The 18088-nt window shown below is 42.5% G+C and overlaps 1 protein-coding gene and 1 long non-coding RNA gene across 2 annotated transcripts; one reads left to right on the top strand and one right to left on the bottom strand.

Moving 5' to 3' along the window:
• Positions 1–2047: 2047 nt before the first annotated feature.
• On the top strand, positions 2048–7325 carry LOC307074963 (uncharacterized protein). Its single transcript, XM_079735409.1, has 5 exons — positions 2048–2193; positions 2968–3185; positions 3505–3664; positions 4602–4741; positions 5561–7325. The coding sequence occupies exons 1-5, from the start codon at positions 2109–2111 to the stop codon at positions 5651–5653; spliced, it is 696 nt and encodes a 231-aa protein (XP_079591535.1). The 5' UTR covers positions 2048–2108; the 3' UTR covers positions 5654–7325.
• Positions 7324–17522, bottom strand: LOC307074967. Its single transcript, XR_013811826.1, has 11 exons — positions 17040–17522; positions 16671–16750; positions 15933–16034; positions 15689–15829; positions 15368–15522; positions 14949–15085; positions 14131–14224; positions 13664–13994; positions 13400–13574; positions 12870–12994; positions 7324–12583 (listed from the first exon to the last, which is right to left on the bottom strand). It is a non-coding gene; the product is annotated as an uncharacterized lncRNA (long non-coding RNA).
• Positions 17523–18088: the final 566 nt, after the last annotated feature.

Below are 18088 nucleotides of genomic sequence, written 5' to 3'. Positions count from 1 at the left end.
TAAAATCTCGCCTCTTTTTCTCTGTGCGATGGGGGCCCCGTTCAGGATGGGCGGCCCCTAGCCCTGTGCCATGCAATAACTACACAACACACGCTTTCTTTGTTACACATTTCAACGCACACTATGGGGTATGGATGGGATAGGGTAGAGAAAACGGCAATCGGAGTGTAGGATGTACTCACAGTTAACAGGGGAGGGGATGGCCGAGGCTGTGTCTCCTGTGATTCCCAGAGCAACAGAGGAGAAACTGAGCGAAACTGAACAGGCTTCGGCGGAAAAAGGGCGAGGAAAAATCAAAATTAAAAGCCCGGTGAGCATACAGGTGAGGTTTGGGGGCGTTGAGCCGAGCCAAGGGAGGGGGGAAAGGGGGAGATGAAGGCTAGAAAGTGTCCACCGGTTTCATGTTTTCTCGATTCGCGTGTCACCATAACCTACAGCTAGCACATTGGTAGTCCCGTTCTCCGCTTCCCATTCTTCCCTTACCCCAGCACGGCGAAAGAGGAGGGCGCAGGGAGCATGCGCACGAGGCACGCGCACACCCTGCGCACCAGTCGCTTCCTGTCCAGCCTCCTGCGCAGCCGCCTCGACCGGTCAAAGCGCCAGCAGCGTTCACTATAGGAGACTGTTGGCTTCAGATAGCGTTATGGATTGTACTTCTGTCGTGCTTCCCAGGTATTTTATGCATTCATTATTTATAAAAAAAATAATAAAAATCATAGGCTCCTACTTTTTCATTTGGTTATTTATAGTTCTTCTTGTAGTACTACTTTCAACTTGGCATGCGTCCTTATGTTTACCCTTGTTTAAAGTTGAAACTTGCCAAAATGCTTTGGCAATGTTTATTTTCCATTTTCAAGACAGCTCGTTTAAATCGAATTTGCATTTCCCAGAATAATATAAAACCCAGCACGACCACCGGACAGAGATACCCTTTTGCTCCATTAAATAAGCCTACTATTTATTACTCTATTGCGTAGCCAATTGTCGCAAAACAATATTTAAACTTTGAACAAATCCGGCACCGATCTCCACGTGTTTACCTGTTTCCAAACGAAAAACATCTCCTTTCACAAATTACTCTTGGTAATTAGTTAATTAGCAAGTGGAAGCTGGACGCTACATGCAGGGCTTTAGACCCATGTCGCCATCTAGTGGCCATATTGAGCAATCACAGCCTGGGGGAAATAGAGTGAGAAATAGGCCACATACACATTTAAAAAACAGCGATAAGAACAATTTTAAAGGCGCTTTTTCAGGAATAGTTCTACTCTTAATTAATAAATTGGCAATAATAGCAAAGCACCGGTCTTTAGGCTTCTAGGCTACTAATGTAGCCTACTGCCATAATAACAATACAACAAAAATGTCGCGAGCAGCACGGGAAGGACGAGACGAGACGAGACGGGAGCCCAGGTTAAGCGGATACGCAACTCTCGTGCCCCACACACCGCACGACTCCGTTGCCTTTATTGAACACCCCCGAACATAACAGAAACACGACACACCTGACCAACACACACAACACTCTCACTAATGGTCCCGATCACACTACACATCACACAACAATGAAACAACACACAATTAACTCACAACCAATAAAAAACCCAAACTCGTTAACCCCACTTAACCGAACAAGTGGGGTTAACGGGTTTGGGGTTTTTATTACTTGCCGGAGGAGTCGCCACAATAATAATAATAATAATAATAATAATAATAATAATAATAATAATAATAATAATAATAATAAAAATTGTTATTATTATTATTATTATCATTAATAATAATAGTTAATATTAATGTTATTATTATATTATAATTATCAATAAAATAATTATAAGAACTGAACCTGGTAGCCGATGCCCCATCAGTCTATGTGTAATAGGTCCAACCGACACAAAACACCCACTTTCACCCACATGTCTGTCGCTGCACAAAAGACTTTGAAACATGTGCGAAGGAGGAGGTGGCAGCTGCAGGATGCCCTGCAGCGGAGGGGTTGTTATAACGTTGCAATTTGCAACGTTATAATAGGCTGACATAACAGGCCGACAGGCTGACAGCGGCAGACTAGGACCCGCCGCGTTCCTCACTGGAGGTCAGTCAGCGGCATGGTTCAGTTCCCAGCGGTTGCGGTGGTCCTGTTGATAAGCTGCTGCTGCGTTCGTGCGTGGGACTTCGATAACTGTTGCTCCTGTGAGTAGCCTTTTCTGTTTGTATTTATTGTGTCATTTTGAAGAGTTCTGTTTGTTTGTTTGTTTGTTTGTCTGTGGCGGAAAATCAAATGTGGATTTTTGTACTCGCTAGACCTGTCCCCAGCCGTCTGTTTGGCAAATTATTCTGAGCACCTACGACTTAATGTTTTATACTTTTAATGTTGAACTTTTAGAAATGTATGTTGCTGTGAAACTGTATTGCTGCTGTTTGGGCAAGGGCTCCCGCAAAAAAAAAAAAAGATCTTGTCGTCTGAATGGGACTTGGCTGGTAAAACAAAGGTTTAATAAAATAACTAATAATTAAAAATCATAATAATCACGTTAAGTCTATTTTTATCCTGTCACCATTGCTTCAATAGTTAACAGCAGGCTGCTAGGACCGGCTGTAAGTGACTGGAACACATCGAAGGCCTAGATTACATTCTCACAGCCGTTCTCAACACACAAGACCTTGATGCTGATTTTCAGTGCTTTTGAAAGGATGAACTACATCTACGTACTAACAACACTGCAGCATATCATCTATATTTCAATTCCAATGTATGTCCTTTCCAATGGGCCACCCCAAGATTTTCACTTATTTTATTTCAATTCACTTCTGTTTGCTTGTGGGCGATTGTCAAGCACTGCCACCAAATCCAACTTCTGTGGTCAACTCGCTTATCGCACGCTACCTACTTGTTTAATAATCACACCGTCAATAAGACACTTGACAAGTAAAAGCATAACCTTTGACCCCTATATCGCGACGCAGGTGTCGTGGTCCGATGCGTTCCGGCCGGCAGCCTCGTCTTCGTGCCGTGCCCGAATCCATCGGTGCCCGACAGCGCCGAAGTGAGCTTCCAGCTCGACCGGTCAGGAGAGGCGGCGTCCTACGACTTCGACGGAGCGAAATTTAATCGCTCGGAGCTTGAAGCCGGGCTGGAGAAAAACGTGACGATGCCAAAGAGATGGACGGAGATCAATGTCAAGGTCAGGGTGAACTTTATTATCCAAGTAGGAAATTCATGTGGTCACCATTACACGCGCCATTGTTGCACAGCGTACTGTATAGCATTAAATCATAAATACAAAACATTAAAAGGAAAACAAGGACAAAACAGACAGAGCAGTAAGAACATAGAAAACATGACAAGCATGTATGAGTAAATAAAATAGTTCAGTGATATGTACAGTGTGCTCATTGTTTAAAATGCCTATGAGTTTTTTAAGTCTATCGTTGTAAAGTCTAATTGCTCTAGGCACAAAAGACTTGGTGTACCTAGTGGTCCTAATTTTCCTGATGTTCAAGATGCACTTAAACAAGACGGCGTCGGACGGGTGGGCGCGGTTCGCGCTCGTCGGCGTCACCGCGGAGGACAGCGGCCTGTATCGGTGCAACGCCAAGGTCACCTACCCCGCCCCCGTGTTGACCCTCTGCAACACGTCTACAGTGGACCTCCGCCTGGAAGGTAGGCCTACACTCACACGGGGGGGGGGGGTTGAATCAGTGGAAGGTGCTGATGGTGTAATCCATTTGTATGGCACGCCGGTACGTACGACCTGCTCTAGCGAGAATGAGACGTCATTTCCTGTGTGCAGCACTTATAGCGTTCCCGTTTGTCATTGGCTAGTCATTGTTATTGTTAGCTACATTAGCCTCTTTAGCAAACCAGCTCGAAAACAAACAACACAACTTTACATTGTATTGCACGCACAGAAAGACCGTGCATTGCATTAATTGTTGATCAGAATAAAGTAGCAATGCTATCAAGTGTGTAAGAGCATTTAGAAACGATATCAAAATGACCAACGTGGTACAAATACAAAGAAAATAAATCTCTTCACGGGCGCAGCCATTTTTGTTGTCGAGTCGTACGGTCGTAGTGTTCTGAAGTGTTCTAAAGCGAGAGGAAATAGGAAAGAGTAGGAGAGAGCGAGATTTTGAAAAGTGAATCATCTCCAGAAACATGTCTAGAAACACATGTGATTCACAGGCAAGATTGATTCCATGAGGTATTCAGGCAAGCGTGGCCTCGATGGCCAGAAACTTAGCAGGGCGCAGTCTCAATTTTTATATCAAAAATTTAAAAAATGTACAATGTTGAGGATGTTTAGGAGCATGTTAGAGGGAACTTGATGAAGTTTGCCTGTAGGTAGACTGTAGGCATTTGGGCGCGAACCCAGAACCCATCAGCTGAGAGACAAAAACAAAAGGTTCTGGGTTCAAATCCCTAACGCCTGCAGTCTACCTGCAGGCGTTAGGGATTTGAACTCAGAACCTTTTTGCAGCAGTCTCCGAGGGAGACAGTCTCCTTTGCTTGTTGGTTTGTATGCATGTATGTATGTTTTCATACATACATGCATACAACACACAAGTGTGTGGATTGTGTTTCTCTTTATGCTCAGGACACCAGTGCGAGGCCCCTGTGGGCCTCTGTGGCCCCCCGGGCTCCTGGCCCACTGAGGGTCTATTGATCTGGATCGGGGCAACAGCGGTACTGGGGGTGTACGCCCTGTTCGTCACCATCTTGGCCTCGGTCAAAATTGTGAGTCGCAGTCTGGCATCTACATCATGTGACTCGCAGGCACTCAAACCCACAGACACGCATGCATGCACGCACTCACACACTCACTTACTCACTCACTCACTCACTCTCTCTAACACACACGGACATGTGGATTTTTGGTATTTGGTTGTTGGTCTGCCTTTGTATTTTTCCAGCAAATGAACCGACAAGCACACACGCACACACATTTGGTCGAAAGTCGATGCAAAGCGGCTCGAAAAGAAAGTAGGACAGGAAACAGGATATCGCACGTAACCCACAACATTTGAACAAATACCCAGGCTTGTTGGTTTGTTTACGTAAGTAAGGGTCAAAAACACAATAACAATTTAAGAGAGGTATGCTTTGGACTCTGCTTGTCGGTCAATATTGATGGATCACCAAATAATAGATCACCAAATAAAAACGACAAAGAAGCATCTGTCTTACGCCTAGTCCACCAACTCTTTAACAAGGCACTGGACCTCATCGGCCTAGTTTGACTTTTGCGTACGGTATCAGGACCTTGCTATGGCAGGGCAGAGTAAGGTTCCAATTTTGTGTCATATATATAAAAAAAGGTTTTCATGTAAAAAATACTTTTTTTATTTTAAGTATTGATCCGATTGGATATAATCTGTGGGTACGAAGTTGAAAAATTGTATTATGTTATCGGAATGGATGACCAGTTGCTGTCTGTAATCTGTCACTGTTACCTTTCATATAAATGATACCAACTGCTTGAGAACATGGTGAAGAGCCTGACGATGATGAAGGGTGGCAATGAAGTTACAAGTCAGGTGATGTTCTGTATTTCAGGTCCGGATAAATAAAGACGAATTGAACCAGAATGAATACATGAACACCAAAAGCATGGCGTCCAGAGAAGAGGACCACAAGGGAAGGTCTTGAGCGGCTGTTGCAGCAGCCCTCCTGATTGGTTCATGCCTAGCCAATCAGAGTCTTACCTTGCTTGTCTGACCAATCATACAATAGACTTGGTGGAATACAGATTTTGAGGACTCATTTGGACAAAGATTCTGTCTGCCCCAAAAGTTGTGCTTTCCGCTGATGAATATAGTAGAATCATCATTTTGATATATATTGAATATGTGTGTCAAATATATATATATATATATATATATCAGTGGCAGCTGCTGGTTTTTAAATGAAGGGAGGAAGGACTGCGTGCTTGGTTTCCATTGGCCTGCTTGCACTGTTGGTGTATGGTGGCATAAGAATGTGAGACTCAAGTTGTTTCAGGGTGTTTTGATGAACTACAAAATAGTAGGGAGGGATAGTTATGTGAGTAAAATTGATACAAAGCCACCAGTGGCATCACAGTAATTCCACCCGATCAAGATTGTTCACATCAGTGAAACCATGAACAGCCCACGTTGGAGATTTGCCATTATTCATTAGCAAACAGGGCCAGCAATACAGTCGATTGCTAGTAGTTCACCAAAACACCCTGAAACAATTTGAGTCTCACATTCTTATGCCACCATACACCAACAGTGCAAGCAGGCCAATGGCAACCAAGCGCGCAGTCCTTCCTCCCTCACTTTAAAAACCACCAGCCGCCACTGATATATATATACAGTGGGGCAAAAAAGTATTTAGTCAGCCTCCAATTGTGCAAGTTCTCTCACTTAAAAAGATGAGAGAGGCCTGTATTTTTCACCATAGGTATTAGGGATGGGCATAATTAATCGATGCTCGATAATTGATCGTTAAGAAATGCGTCGATCAATTTATATTGTTATCGATCAAAAGGACGTTGTGTTGCATACTGTGAGTCTTGAAGCATTTAACTGAATATCACTATGTGGGAGAAATACCACCCTGCCGACTGGTGGAAAGTGAATTGAAGACGGTTCCCCAGGCTGTCAAAGTTAGCGCGACAATACCTCTGCATCCCCGCAACTTCGGTCCCGTCAGTGCGGGTGTTTTCTGCTGCTGGACTGACAGTTACAAGGCTGCGTTCGCGTCAGACCCCCGAGCATGTTAACATGCTTATATTCCTAAACAAAAATATGTAGGCTGGAGTTACTGTATGCTATGAGACAGTAGGGACAGTCACCACCGTATGTGAGTCGCTCTTTTTTTTCTAAATGTGTTGTCTCTCGCTCCGCTATTCTTTCGGCTTGGTGCCTCTTGGAGTCGTTACATTTTGCCAAAACTGTGATATTTTAGCAACAAGTTCAGCCTTGTATATGTTCAATAAGGTATTGCTTTTAGATAGACTAGTTCATGCAATTGTTGGTAAATGGGTGGCTCATCTTTTTGTTGCGAGCCTTTTCCGCGCGCCGGCTGCAGCCTATAGGCATTATATGTCGGCCTTTTCCCCCCCTTTTTTTCAAAACAGTTATACAGTTTAATGCCCACGTTTAGCCTACTGCCTTTGTTTGATTATTGTTGTCCGATAAGTTGGCTACTTATTGTAATTGGAATAGGGTACAGATTTAGTCTTGTTGAATCGTATCCAAACCTTTAAGAGCGACTGTAGGCGCATTGTTCGGACTTTACGAGCGCCGCATAGGCCTATAACCTATAATGCCTGTATTTATTATTTCAAAACTGTTAAACAGTTGTAGGTCCACATTCTTATGCCACCATACACCAACAGTGCAAGCAGGCCAATGGCAACCAAGCGCGCAGTCCTTCCTCCCTCACTTTAAAAACCACCAGCCGCCACTGATATATATATACAGTGGGGCAAAAAAGTATTTAGTCAGCCTCCAATTGTGCAAGTTCTCTCACTTAAAAAGATGAGAGAGGCCTGTATTTTTCACCATAGGTATACCTCAGCTATGAGAGACAAAATGAAAAAAAAAAATCTAGAAAATCACATTGTCTGATTTTTAAAGAATTTATTTGCAAATTATGGTGGAAAATAAGTATTTGGTCAATAACAAAAGGTCATCTCATTACTTTATTACATGCCCTTTGTTGGCAATGACAGAGGTCAAACGTTTTCTGTAAGTCTTTACAAGGTTTTCACACACTGCTGCTGGTATTTTGGCCCATTCCTCCATGCAGATCTCCTCTAGAGCAGTGATGTTTTTGGGCCACACAGACTTTCAACTCCCTCCAAAGATTTTCTATGGGGTTGAGATCTGGAGACTGGCTAGGCCACTCCAGGACCTTGAAATGCTTCTTACGAAGCCAATCCTTCGTTGCTCGGGCGGGGTGTTTGGGGTCATTGTCATGCTGAAAGACCCAGCCACGTTTCATCTTCAGTGCCCTTGCTGATGGAAGGAGGTTTTCACTCAAAATCTCACGATACATGGCCCCATTCATTCTTTCCGTCATACGGATCAGACGTCCTGGTCCCTTGGCAGAAAAACAACCCCAAAGCATGATGTTTCCACCCCCATGCTTCACTGTAGGTATGGTGTTCTTTGGATGCAACTCAGCATTCTTTCTCCTCCAAACACGACGAGTTGAGTTTTTACCAAAAAGTTCTATTTTGGTTTCATCTGACCATATGACATTCTCCCAATCCTGTTCTGGATCATCCAAATGCTCTCTAGCAAACTTTAAACGGGCCCGGACATGCACTGGCTTTAGCAGGGGGACACGTCTGGCACTGCAGGATTTGAGTCCCTGGCGGCGTAGTGTGTTAGTGACGGTAGCCTTTGTTACTTTGGTCCCAGCTCTCTGGAGGTCATTCACTAGGTCCCCCCGTGTGGTTCTGGGATTTTTGTTCACCGTTCTTGTGATCATTTTGACCCCACAGGGTGAGATCTTGCGTGGAGCCCCAGATCGAGGGAGATTATCAGTGGTCTTGTATGTATTCCATTTCCTAATAATTGCTCCCACAGTTGATTTCTTCACACCAAGCTGCTTACCTATTGCAGATTCAGACTTCCCAGCCTGGTGCAGGTCTACAATTGTGTTTCTGGTGTCCTTTGACAGCTCTTTGGTCTTGGTCATAGTGGAGTTTGGAGTGTGACTGTTTGAGGTTGTGGACAGGTGTCTTTTATACTGATAAGGAGTTCAAACAGGTGCCATTAATACAGGTAACAAGTGGAGGACAGAGGAGCCTCTTAAAGAAGTTACAGGTCTGTGACAGCCAGAAATCTTGCTGGTTTGTAGGTGACCAAATACTTATTTTCCACCATAATTTGCAAATAAATTCTTAAAAAATCAGACAGTGATTTTCTGGATTTTTTTTTTTTCATTTTGTCTCTCATAGCTGAGGTTTACCTATGATGAAAATTACAGGCCTCTCTCGTCTTAAGTGGGAGAACTTGCACAATTGGTGGCTGACTAAATACTTTTTTGCCCCACTGTATATATATTCACCTTTATAATCTGAAACCGCAGGTTTCTGAGGCAGATCCATTTGTTCTGTGAATGAAGGAAGTCATTCTCTACGTCGAATATAAGATGTTGTTTTTTTGGAGAGAATGTCAAATTATTCCATGCAACCTCTTCCTTTACACACACACAGACACACAGCCACAGACACAGACACACACACACACACACACACGCCTGCAGAAAAAACTTAAATTGTAGCATTGCGGTTAAACTCGACTGAAGCCTGGGTGGAGGAAAGGGGTGTGTGGGGGAGAAGACGATAACGTCCTGTACAACTTCCTCACAGCAAAATCGCTAGTGTTAAATCAACTCTGTGACTGTCAATTTTAACACTTAGAAAGTGTGCATATGCATCCAGTCTTTTCGGTGTTAAAGTGACACTTTTGAAAGTGTTAATGATTTTACACTCACACAGAGTTAAATCGAGTTGAAAATAAACACTGGCCAACACTGAGTAGTGTTAATAATACTCTACACTAGGCTCAGTGTTATAGAATCAACGCTGAGCAGTGTTAATATTACACTAGAAACTACACTGGACTCCAATTTATCAACACTTACAGGTGTAAAAAAATAACACTGAGGGTGTAGAATGTTGTGGACGCCCCCCCCCCCCAGCCAAAACCACAATACAAAAGACAATACAAGAAGAAAAAAATAATTTCACAAAATAGTGTATTAAAGGCAGGTACAGCACAAATGCAAAACATTCTTAAAAAAGTACAGCATGGAGTCACACGAAAACAGAGTATGGGACAATAAACATTTGGTCGTCAGTGTAATTTGATAATTGCCTGTCATACGGCCTGTAGTACAGCAGATCATCTACACACATCAGTGTAAAGACATTGTTTTTCTCCTCAATTCTAAATGCATTTAAGTGCTCATCAAAATACATTGTTGAGACAGTACAAGTTAGAAGATAAGCGCTGTCATCTCTTACAATAACACTGACAATCCTGTTGAACAACGGCATCTCATTTTCAACACCAGAACATACATACATCCCAGGCTGATACTCTGTGCCATAGCTTTTGACCCAGGTAGTTGTGGAAACACAAGACAAATTGAAAGTTTCATTCAGCGCCTCACTGCCCTCCAAACTGCTGACCAAGACTTCTGTAATGGGGCCAAATTGGAATCTTTTAAAATAAAAACCTTGAAAATGAAAAGCCAACTGATTCTGATGTCTCTTTGCCAGTGTTTTTGTGATGTTTTTAAAGTTCTTCACAGACCTTTTGAAAAAGTTGTGCTTGCCTTCGAACCTCATGCACCACATGTGTAATAGTGGCCCAATCTTTCTAATACACCTTGGGTAATGTATCATGTGGTGGTGCTTTGGAAGCAGATTTCGCTCTGGAAAGACAGATTTAAAAAGCTTGTGATGATCGAAAATCAGATGTTTCAAATAGCAAGTCATACCATGGGTAACAATTGGTGAAAATACAATGTTGACGATTTGTATTAAGAAGAGCAGCAAGTTCCAGCAGCTATCATTCCTCTTAACTAAATCTCCAAACATCAATGGGGTATTGCGCAAGAGGCACCATGACTGAACAGCACTAAGGCCAAGATTGTTGCTATCATCGTCCAGTTTTACCCCACTTGGCCTGTTTTTTCTCTGTGTAAATCCATAGTTAAAGCTCATGACTCTTTCTGACAATGAGCTTAATGAGCTTATTGAGTTCTTTATCAAGTACTGAAACACCAGCTTTAACTCGTACTGCACCACTCCTTCCAGTAGATCGTGCATTATATCTACTGCGTAGTTGTCTGACGTATGGAACAGCTGGAGGGAATTGAGAGGACATGCTTTTTTCACACCAAATGTTGAGGCCAAAGCTGGATTTTGTTGAACGGCAGCACAGTGTTCTGAATGAAGGGCTTTAGAACGTAGTTAAACCTGGATGATCTTCACTGAAAACTGATTGCATCTCTCCCTTTTCAGTTAAACAAAAGCGACAACAGTACTTTGCACTAAACGATTCGACAAAACCAAAAAGGCCATGTAAAGCCAAGTTGTCACCTGTAACCTGAAAAACTGAACCTTTCCAAGGTGTGGATTGAAAGGGCACCTGCATTCGATCAGCCTCTAAAATCTCTAAATCATTGAGAAGTGGCTTTAGAATGGGATCAAACCCATATTTCTTTAAATCCTCTGAGTGAAAGAGGGCAACAAGATGTATGTCCATCAACACAGAATTAAGCTTCGGGGAAAGATTTCTCAAAATAAAATAAATGCAGCCAAGTTTGTGAATTCCCTTTTTTGAGCCTAATGGATTAGCAGTTTCAAAATCATCGTAGTAGAGCTGTATCTGCAAAGCATTTTCTTGTTGAGAATAAAATATGGTTCCTGAAGTATGAGCCATCATTTACATCTCTGTAAAAACCCTCCTGGTGTGGTTTAGTTTTTTGGAAACTGTTAGAAAGTTCCCTGTTCCTAAACATAGATGAAAGAGACCCCATGATGGGTACATACATGAACTTGTCGTTTACAGGAACTTGCCTATATGTTCCTGTTGTTCTATCTCTGCGTGTATCAAAACGCACACCAAGAATATACTCCACTGGTTCCACTATTTTCCATTTTTCTTCTAAGTGCTTCTTTCGTTTAGATTCTGTGTTAAGAGATGAAAATGGATTTTCAAGCTGACCAAAACAACCCTGAACTTTTTTCAATGTGTCTCCGGATGCTTCAGATGACAAACATTCAACAACAGTTTCTTTTGCATGGGCATGGATGTCATCGACCAGTTCCTCCATTGAACCAACTAAACCCTGCACCATACTTTCAGAAACTCCTGAGGATTGCAGTTGAGCAATAACAGAGCTGCACATGTCTAGTATTTTCGTTTTATCCATTGGAATGTGTGTAGTGACAGTCGCAGGAGGATCTACATTAACTTGTTGTGAAACAGGAGCTCCAACATTAGTTGCAGGAACAAACTCAACATCACTGACGGAATCTGAATCACCACCATCCTTATGTGCTCGAGATAAGTGCCGCTGGTAACCGAAGAATGTGCAAAAAACAAATGAACAACCAGCCTCTCCACAACGCAAACGCAAAGACCTTCCTGGGTACAATCCATGCTGGAACTTCAAATGTTGACATAACAATGAACAATTTCTGTGCTGTACCTTGCAAATGTAACATGTAAACATTTCAATTCAGAAATGAGTTCCTCTTCAAAATGAACTGTGAAGAAGTCTTACTCGAATTTCCTTCACCCGAGGGGTCTCCTTCACACTGCCAACGTCAATGCCATACACGGTTGTCTGGATGAAGGTGTAGAAGTTGCACAGCGCCTCATCATAGGACACAGCAAAAGCAAAATGTGCCTTGAAGAGCTCGTCAAAGGCAGCAACTCCAGTCTGCGTCTTGGAGGGAATGGCCTTTTGGTCCAGGATGATGTAGAAATTCTGGATGCTGTTTTTTCGTTCTCCAACACACAGGAGAAAGGGCTGAGCAGGGCCAGTTTCCTTCAGGAAGGTCTCCATGCTTCTCCCCACCTAAGAGAGAGGGAGAGAATGAATTCCATGGAATAAAATGTCGGGATTTGGTGTGGAATGCCAGGACTGTTTCCTAGAATAAGGATACAATCTTCAATGACTAGAGGAGCAAAATTCTTTTTCATCTCACGAGCAATTCATTTAAAATTAGGACAAAGCTGCACTTGTTAGAAACCTTATTTTTTCCGAAAGAAGAAATCTGCTGCACCCCATGTCACAAAATGACTATCAGCTCTTGAGAACCCAATACTACTAAAATACTTTAAACACAATTGTAAGAACAGACCTTAAGGAACTTCACCAGGCGGACAGTAGCATCCGTTGCGCTGATCTTTGCAGACTTCTTGCCCTTGGATGTTGGAGGCAACAGGTGAAGCAACAGGCAAATGGCGGCAACCTCACAGTCCCATACTACAGAAAAAAATGAAAAAGAAAACACCATTTCAGTTACCTGAATGACTTTACCAATGTCTTCTCAATGTTCAATTACAGAGACTATGAATTGGCTCTAGATAGCTTTGTTGATTGTTAATGTTAAATGAAAGGAAGTATATTTGTGCTGCAGTGATGTCATTTGAATGTAAAAATAGTATTGCACAATAAAGACAAAAGAAAACAAAAACTGGATCACATATATTTGTTTATATGACACAAAGCCATGTTCAAAAACCTCTTAGTGTTGCCTTAAACACTTTCCCTGGAGTGAAAGCCAGCAGATTTAAAAAAAAAAATCTGGCTCTAAATTATTTTTGATGCATGGAATACAGTAAATGCCCTAGAGGCATGCGTAGTCTTAAGTCTCTCATTTACACTTACCACCATCATCATCATCAGACTTCTGTTGGGCAGACAAAAGGAGGTCATCCACGTGCACACTTCGAGGAAGATTTTTGCACTCCGCAATGATCTTAGGTTTGAAGAATGTTGGCCATTTAGCGAGGAATTTACCAGTCACTTCATTACCAAAGAGCATATTGAAGTCGTGGTCGATCTTAAATACAAAATATGACATGAAAAAATACATTAGAGGGCAAACAAATAAAGACAGAACAAAGCTGTCAACCAGTCATTATTTCTTACCAAGCCTGGTGTGTCGAGGAATCTCGGAAAAAGGTCTAGGACAGTGGAAGCTGTGGCTGGGTCTTGAACAACCTTTTGTCTTTTCCGAAATGTTGCCTTCATTTTTTTCTTGGACGAGGGTTGTGTCACTTGAGTGCCTCATCACTGATATAGCTTCATTGCATTCATCACCTGACAACTGTCTCACAGGTGAATGCATGCTGCGATGAGTCTTAGGGCCATCCTGAAAGCTGGACCTTGATTTCTTGATCTCTTGAGCAGAGTTGCGCTGCACAGTTTTCAGCCTCCATGCCAGGTAACCAGAACCACTCTGGTGATCATAGAAATGCTCCTTTAGATCACATTGCAAAAAAATAATCCATTAGCCGGTTTAGAACAAGGAATGATCCTGAACAGGGCTGTGTCATGCTTTTAATTCAATGCATTGAAGCACTGCAGCATGGATGTATATTTATATCAATACTTACATAACCATTCTTTGAATCCGGGTCCTTCAAATTTGGGACCAAGGTTGTAATGCCAAGTGCGTACGTACTGCGGATATTTACTGGAGGGATCCTCCTGCAAAAAGATGAATTACTAAAGTGATGGGTGACTTCACCCATAAATCAAGTGGCTGAAGAAAGGTTTAATTGCAGGCTGTGCTAGAATTTTGTTTAAATAAAAAAGGTGACTATTCCCGTAATGGTTTATTTTGAAATATAAAAAAAACATAAAGGGAAAACAGTGTAAAACATGTAAGGGACAGTGAAACTATGGCTGCATATCTAATGGTACAGGCCACACCAAACACGTTACTCGCGTTAGGGGCGTCGAAAATCAGCATTTTTGCATAGGGAACCATTGGTTTAGGCACGTAGACGCGTTACACGCGTTGAAGCGGCGCATTAGGTGCATTACAGTGTGTAATGCACACGTTGACGCAACGCGCCCAACGCACCGACACGCGAGTTCAAAAAATTTAACTTTTAGCGGGCCTACGTTTGACCATTTTTGTTACACACAATGATCCAGCGTTAAGTTAGGCGCGTTACACGCGTTATCCAACGCAAGTAACGCGTTTGGTGTGGCCGTACCATAAGACTTGGATTATGCAGCACAAAGACTGAGAATGTGCTCTGTACATTTTGCTTTTGTTGTGCTGTTTTCAATATTAATTGGATTCATTATTATTACTGTAATCATGATAGAAAAATATATATTTGAATTGAACACAGAAATTGTAAAACATTATATTATGAACATTAGTCAAATCAATATGTGTTTATAAGTGTGCAATACTTACCCATGGCTCTCTACCATGTCAGCCACAAGTATGTTGATCATCCTTCTTCTTGTACCATCCGACAGACTCTTTGTTTTCTCGTATTCTGTGATTATTTGGTCACCGTCCGGCTTTGAATGCAGGGCTACATTGACAATCTGAAACAACAATTGCCTAGCATTCAAACATTTCAGGTAGACGACAAGAACATTTTGGAATTCAATTCAGTTTATTTAAGAAGGGGGCAGTGCAAATTAATAAAACACATCATACATGGGTTAAAAATGCCAGAATTAGCCAAAAGGCTATTTTTCATCTGTAGTCCCCTGGCATGGGGTTAGACCAATACATTTCTTCTCTGGCGTGTTGCCCCTTTTGCAGAGATGTTTTTTTTCATTTATTATCTGCAGCTTCAGACCTTAGTTTAAACAGTCACTTACATCACGAGCACTGCTGCTGTCAGGGGGTCCTTCAATCAGCCGTTTTCTTCGAGCTATAATTGTTGAGTCTGAGCTTGAAGATGCCCCATGGGATGCACGTGATGGTGACCAATCAGATAAGGATGAGCCCTCTGAAGACTCTCCAACACTGTTGTCTACACACACACACACACACACACACACACACACACACACACACACACACACACACACACACACACACACACACATTATATTTTAAAGTTTGACAATATAACTATTTTGGATATAAATTATTACATTTAAAATAGTTATGAGAAATATAAGGTTGCATTTTCTTACCATTGCAATCTTCAGTGAAGGCCTTGAAGGACACCTGAGATGACTTCAAAAGCTCATCAAAGATGTCAGAATCCACTTCAACTCCTGCAGAATCCTTGAGCATCAAAGCAGTAAAAACTGGCAAATTGAATTCTGCCAGCACTAAAACAAAAGACAATTTGGATTATAGCATAACTTCCAAGTAAGTTACACATACAACATTGTAAAACCAGAAGACATGGATAAAGCTTGACACTTTAGTTACCTCCTTGTAAAAAATCAGAGAAACTGAAGACCTCCTCCAGCTTTGGTACCCTGACCCATTTGCTCACCCCCTTATATTCGACAGGAACCAGCATGTCTCCACCTTCAAAGGAAAGAATGGCATTTATATATAAATAAATAAAACACATTCTAAAAAGCATAAAACAGCATGCACATGATTAAACAAGACAAAATAGTTGGTTTGAAAAGGGAGGACTGAAGTTAAGAATGAAGAACATGATTATTCCTCCTCTCCTCTTATCTGTCCTCCTGTGAGCCTGTCTGTGCGCTGCTAAATGGAGGGGGCTGATAGTCAACAGCGCTATACAGCCAAACTAAGCTAAACAGAAAGGACATACAGACAGCTTTTTGTTAAGCTTGTTTGTAAGAGTTAGCCAACATGCTGTAAGCTGCTGCTGAGCTAGCGAGCTACAGAGCATATACAAAAATATCTGTGCCGTTTTATTGCAGTTACTTAGTTTCTACGAGCGTAGTTCACGGATACACGCCGTCGGGTTATCTCATACCGCACCGCGTGCAGTGCGCATTGGTGAAGGCTGGCAGTATCGTGGCCGCAGCGGGCCAACTGCACTGTGTAACTCCGGCATTGAGATAACAACTACCGGAGTTTGTTGCGGCTATGACTAAGCATAAATCTATCTACATATACTACTCCCTTAATTTCAACAAGATACTAGGTATTATTAACTTCTCCTTATGAGTGATAGCGAAAACTCACCTGTCCTCTCCTTCCTCGACTGTGCCCAGTGCCCACCCTCTCCGGCTCTCCTCAGTTTATTCGTCAGCAAAGTGAAACTTCTATTTTCGATGTTTGCGAGTAAAAAGAAAGACAAGCACATTTAATAAAAAAAATTGTCGCAGATATTACTGATATTATACTCTCGACAGCCGGAGGGAAAATTATCTAGGCCGGCGATCTTTACCAAGTTTATGCTAGCAATCGCCAGTTCGACAAAAATCTATTTTTAATGGGATTAGAAAGTAACAGACAGCATATATCCATACAAAAGCAAACAAACTACGTTTTGTCAAATTATTTAAGCGTTTATCAACCGCACAACATTAACCCTAACCAAGTTTAACTTACCACAGCGGTTAGAAAGATGGCTACCAAAAGTTCTGGATCAGCTCTGGGATGGCGCGTCTTTGACGGAAATGTGGGGGTGTGGTCAAATCAACACTCACGGTGTGAGAATCCCCTAACGACGAAAATCTACACCAACACTTTCATCAAAAAACTCTCCTGGTGTACATTATGATCAATTCAGTGTTAAAATAACACTGCACCCTGTTGATTAACACCAACACTGAAAAATTAACACCCGCAGTTTTGCTGTGTGGGTTGGAGCCATAAGGGAAGTATGGCAATAATGGAATGGAAACAATAATAATTTATATATCTATGGTTAATTTGAGTTTGGAGTGGAGGGGGAGAGAGTTGTGAGAGGGGGAGGAAGGGGAGGGAAGAGAGAGAGGAGAAAATGTATATGAGAAACAGGAGATTAATATAAAAATAAATAGGAAAAATAAAAAATTCAATCACATCTGACTGGCAGCAATAGGGGACTGCTGCGATGACTAACTTCCACGCAGACACCAACCACAACCACAAGGATGGCGCTCAAATGGGTCACACCATAACACCGAGCAGACGTGTGTGCGCGCGTGTGTGTGTGGGGGGGCGGGGGGGGGGGTCATGCGCAAAGTAGCTACGTCTCTAGTATGATGTTGAATATTAATAACGAGAAAGAAAGAAAGGATTCACAAATGACGGTGGGACACCAATATAATGACGCATGTGTGGTGGTTAACATAATTCATCCGTGACGTCACGGACGACACCGCGCGCTATTACCACGTCGTATCAGCGCTGGGAAGACCTACTGCAACCCGGGCGGCGAATTTCATAGCGAATCTCCCGAACCAGGGCAAGTACAGAGGCCTCAAAGCCTTCCTCTGGAAGACTTTTGAGCTGTCGCAGTCAGAGCGGGCCCAACGGTTGTTGGCTATTCGGGGCCTCGGGGAAAGCAAACCCTCTGAGCATATGGAGATGATGCTCAACCTGCTGGGTGCGGAAGAGCCTAACTTCCTCTTCATGGAGCTGTTCCTCCAACAGATGCCACCGCAGGTCCGGAC

Source organism: Pollachius pollachius (genome assembly GCF_949987615.1).
Source record: "Pollachius pollachius genome assembly, chromosome: 4".
NCBI classification, from domain to species: Eukaryota; Metazoa; Chordata; class Actinopteri; order Gadiformes; family Gadidae; genus Pollachius; species Pollachius pollachius.
This window is presented reverse-complemented; position numbering and strand designations above follow the sequence as displayed.

What these genes read in the sequence shown, in the direction of transcription:
- LOC307074963 (XM_079735409.1), top strand. Translation starts at nt 2,109, where the DNA reads ATGGTTCAGTTCCCAGCGGTTGCGGTGGTCCTGTTGATAAGCTGCTGC. An exon ending in CTTCGATAACTGTTGCTCCT is followed by an intron (nt 2,194 to 2,967) that starts GTGAGTAGCCTT and finishes ATCGCGACGCAG; the next exon opens with GTGTCGTGGTCCGATGCGTT. An exon ending in TCTTGGCCTCGGTCAAAATT is followed by an intron (nt 4,742 to 5,560) that starts GTGAGTCGCAGT and finishes TCTGTATTTCAG; the next exon opens with GTCCGGATAAATAAAGACGA.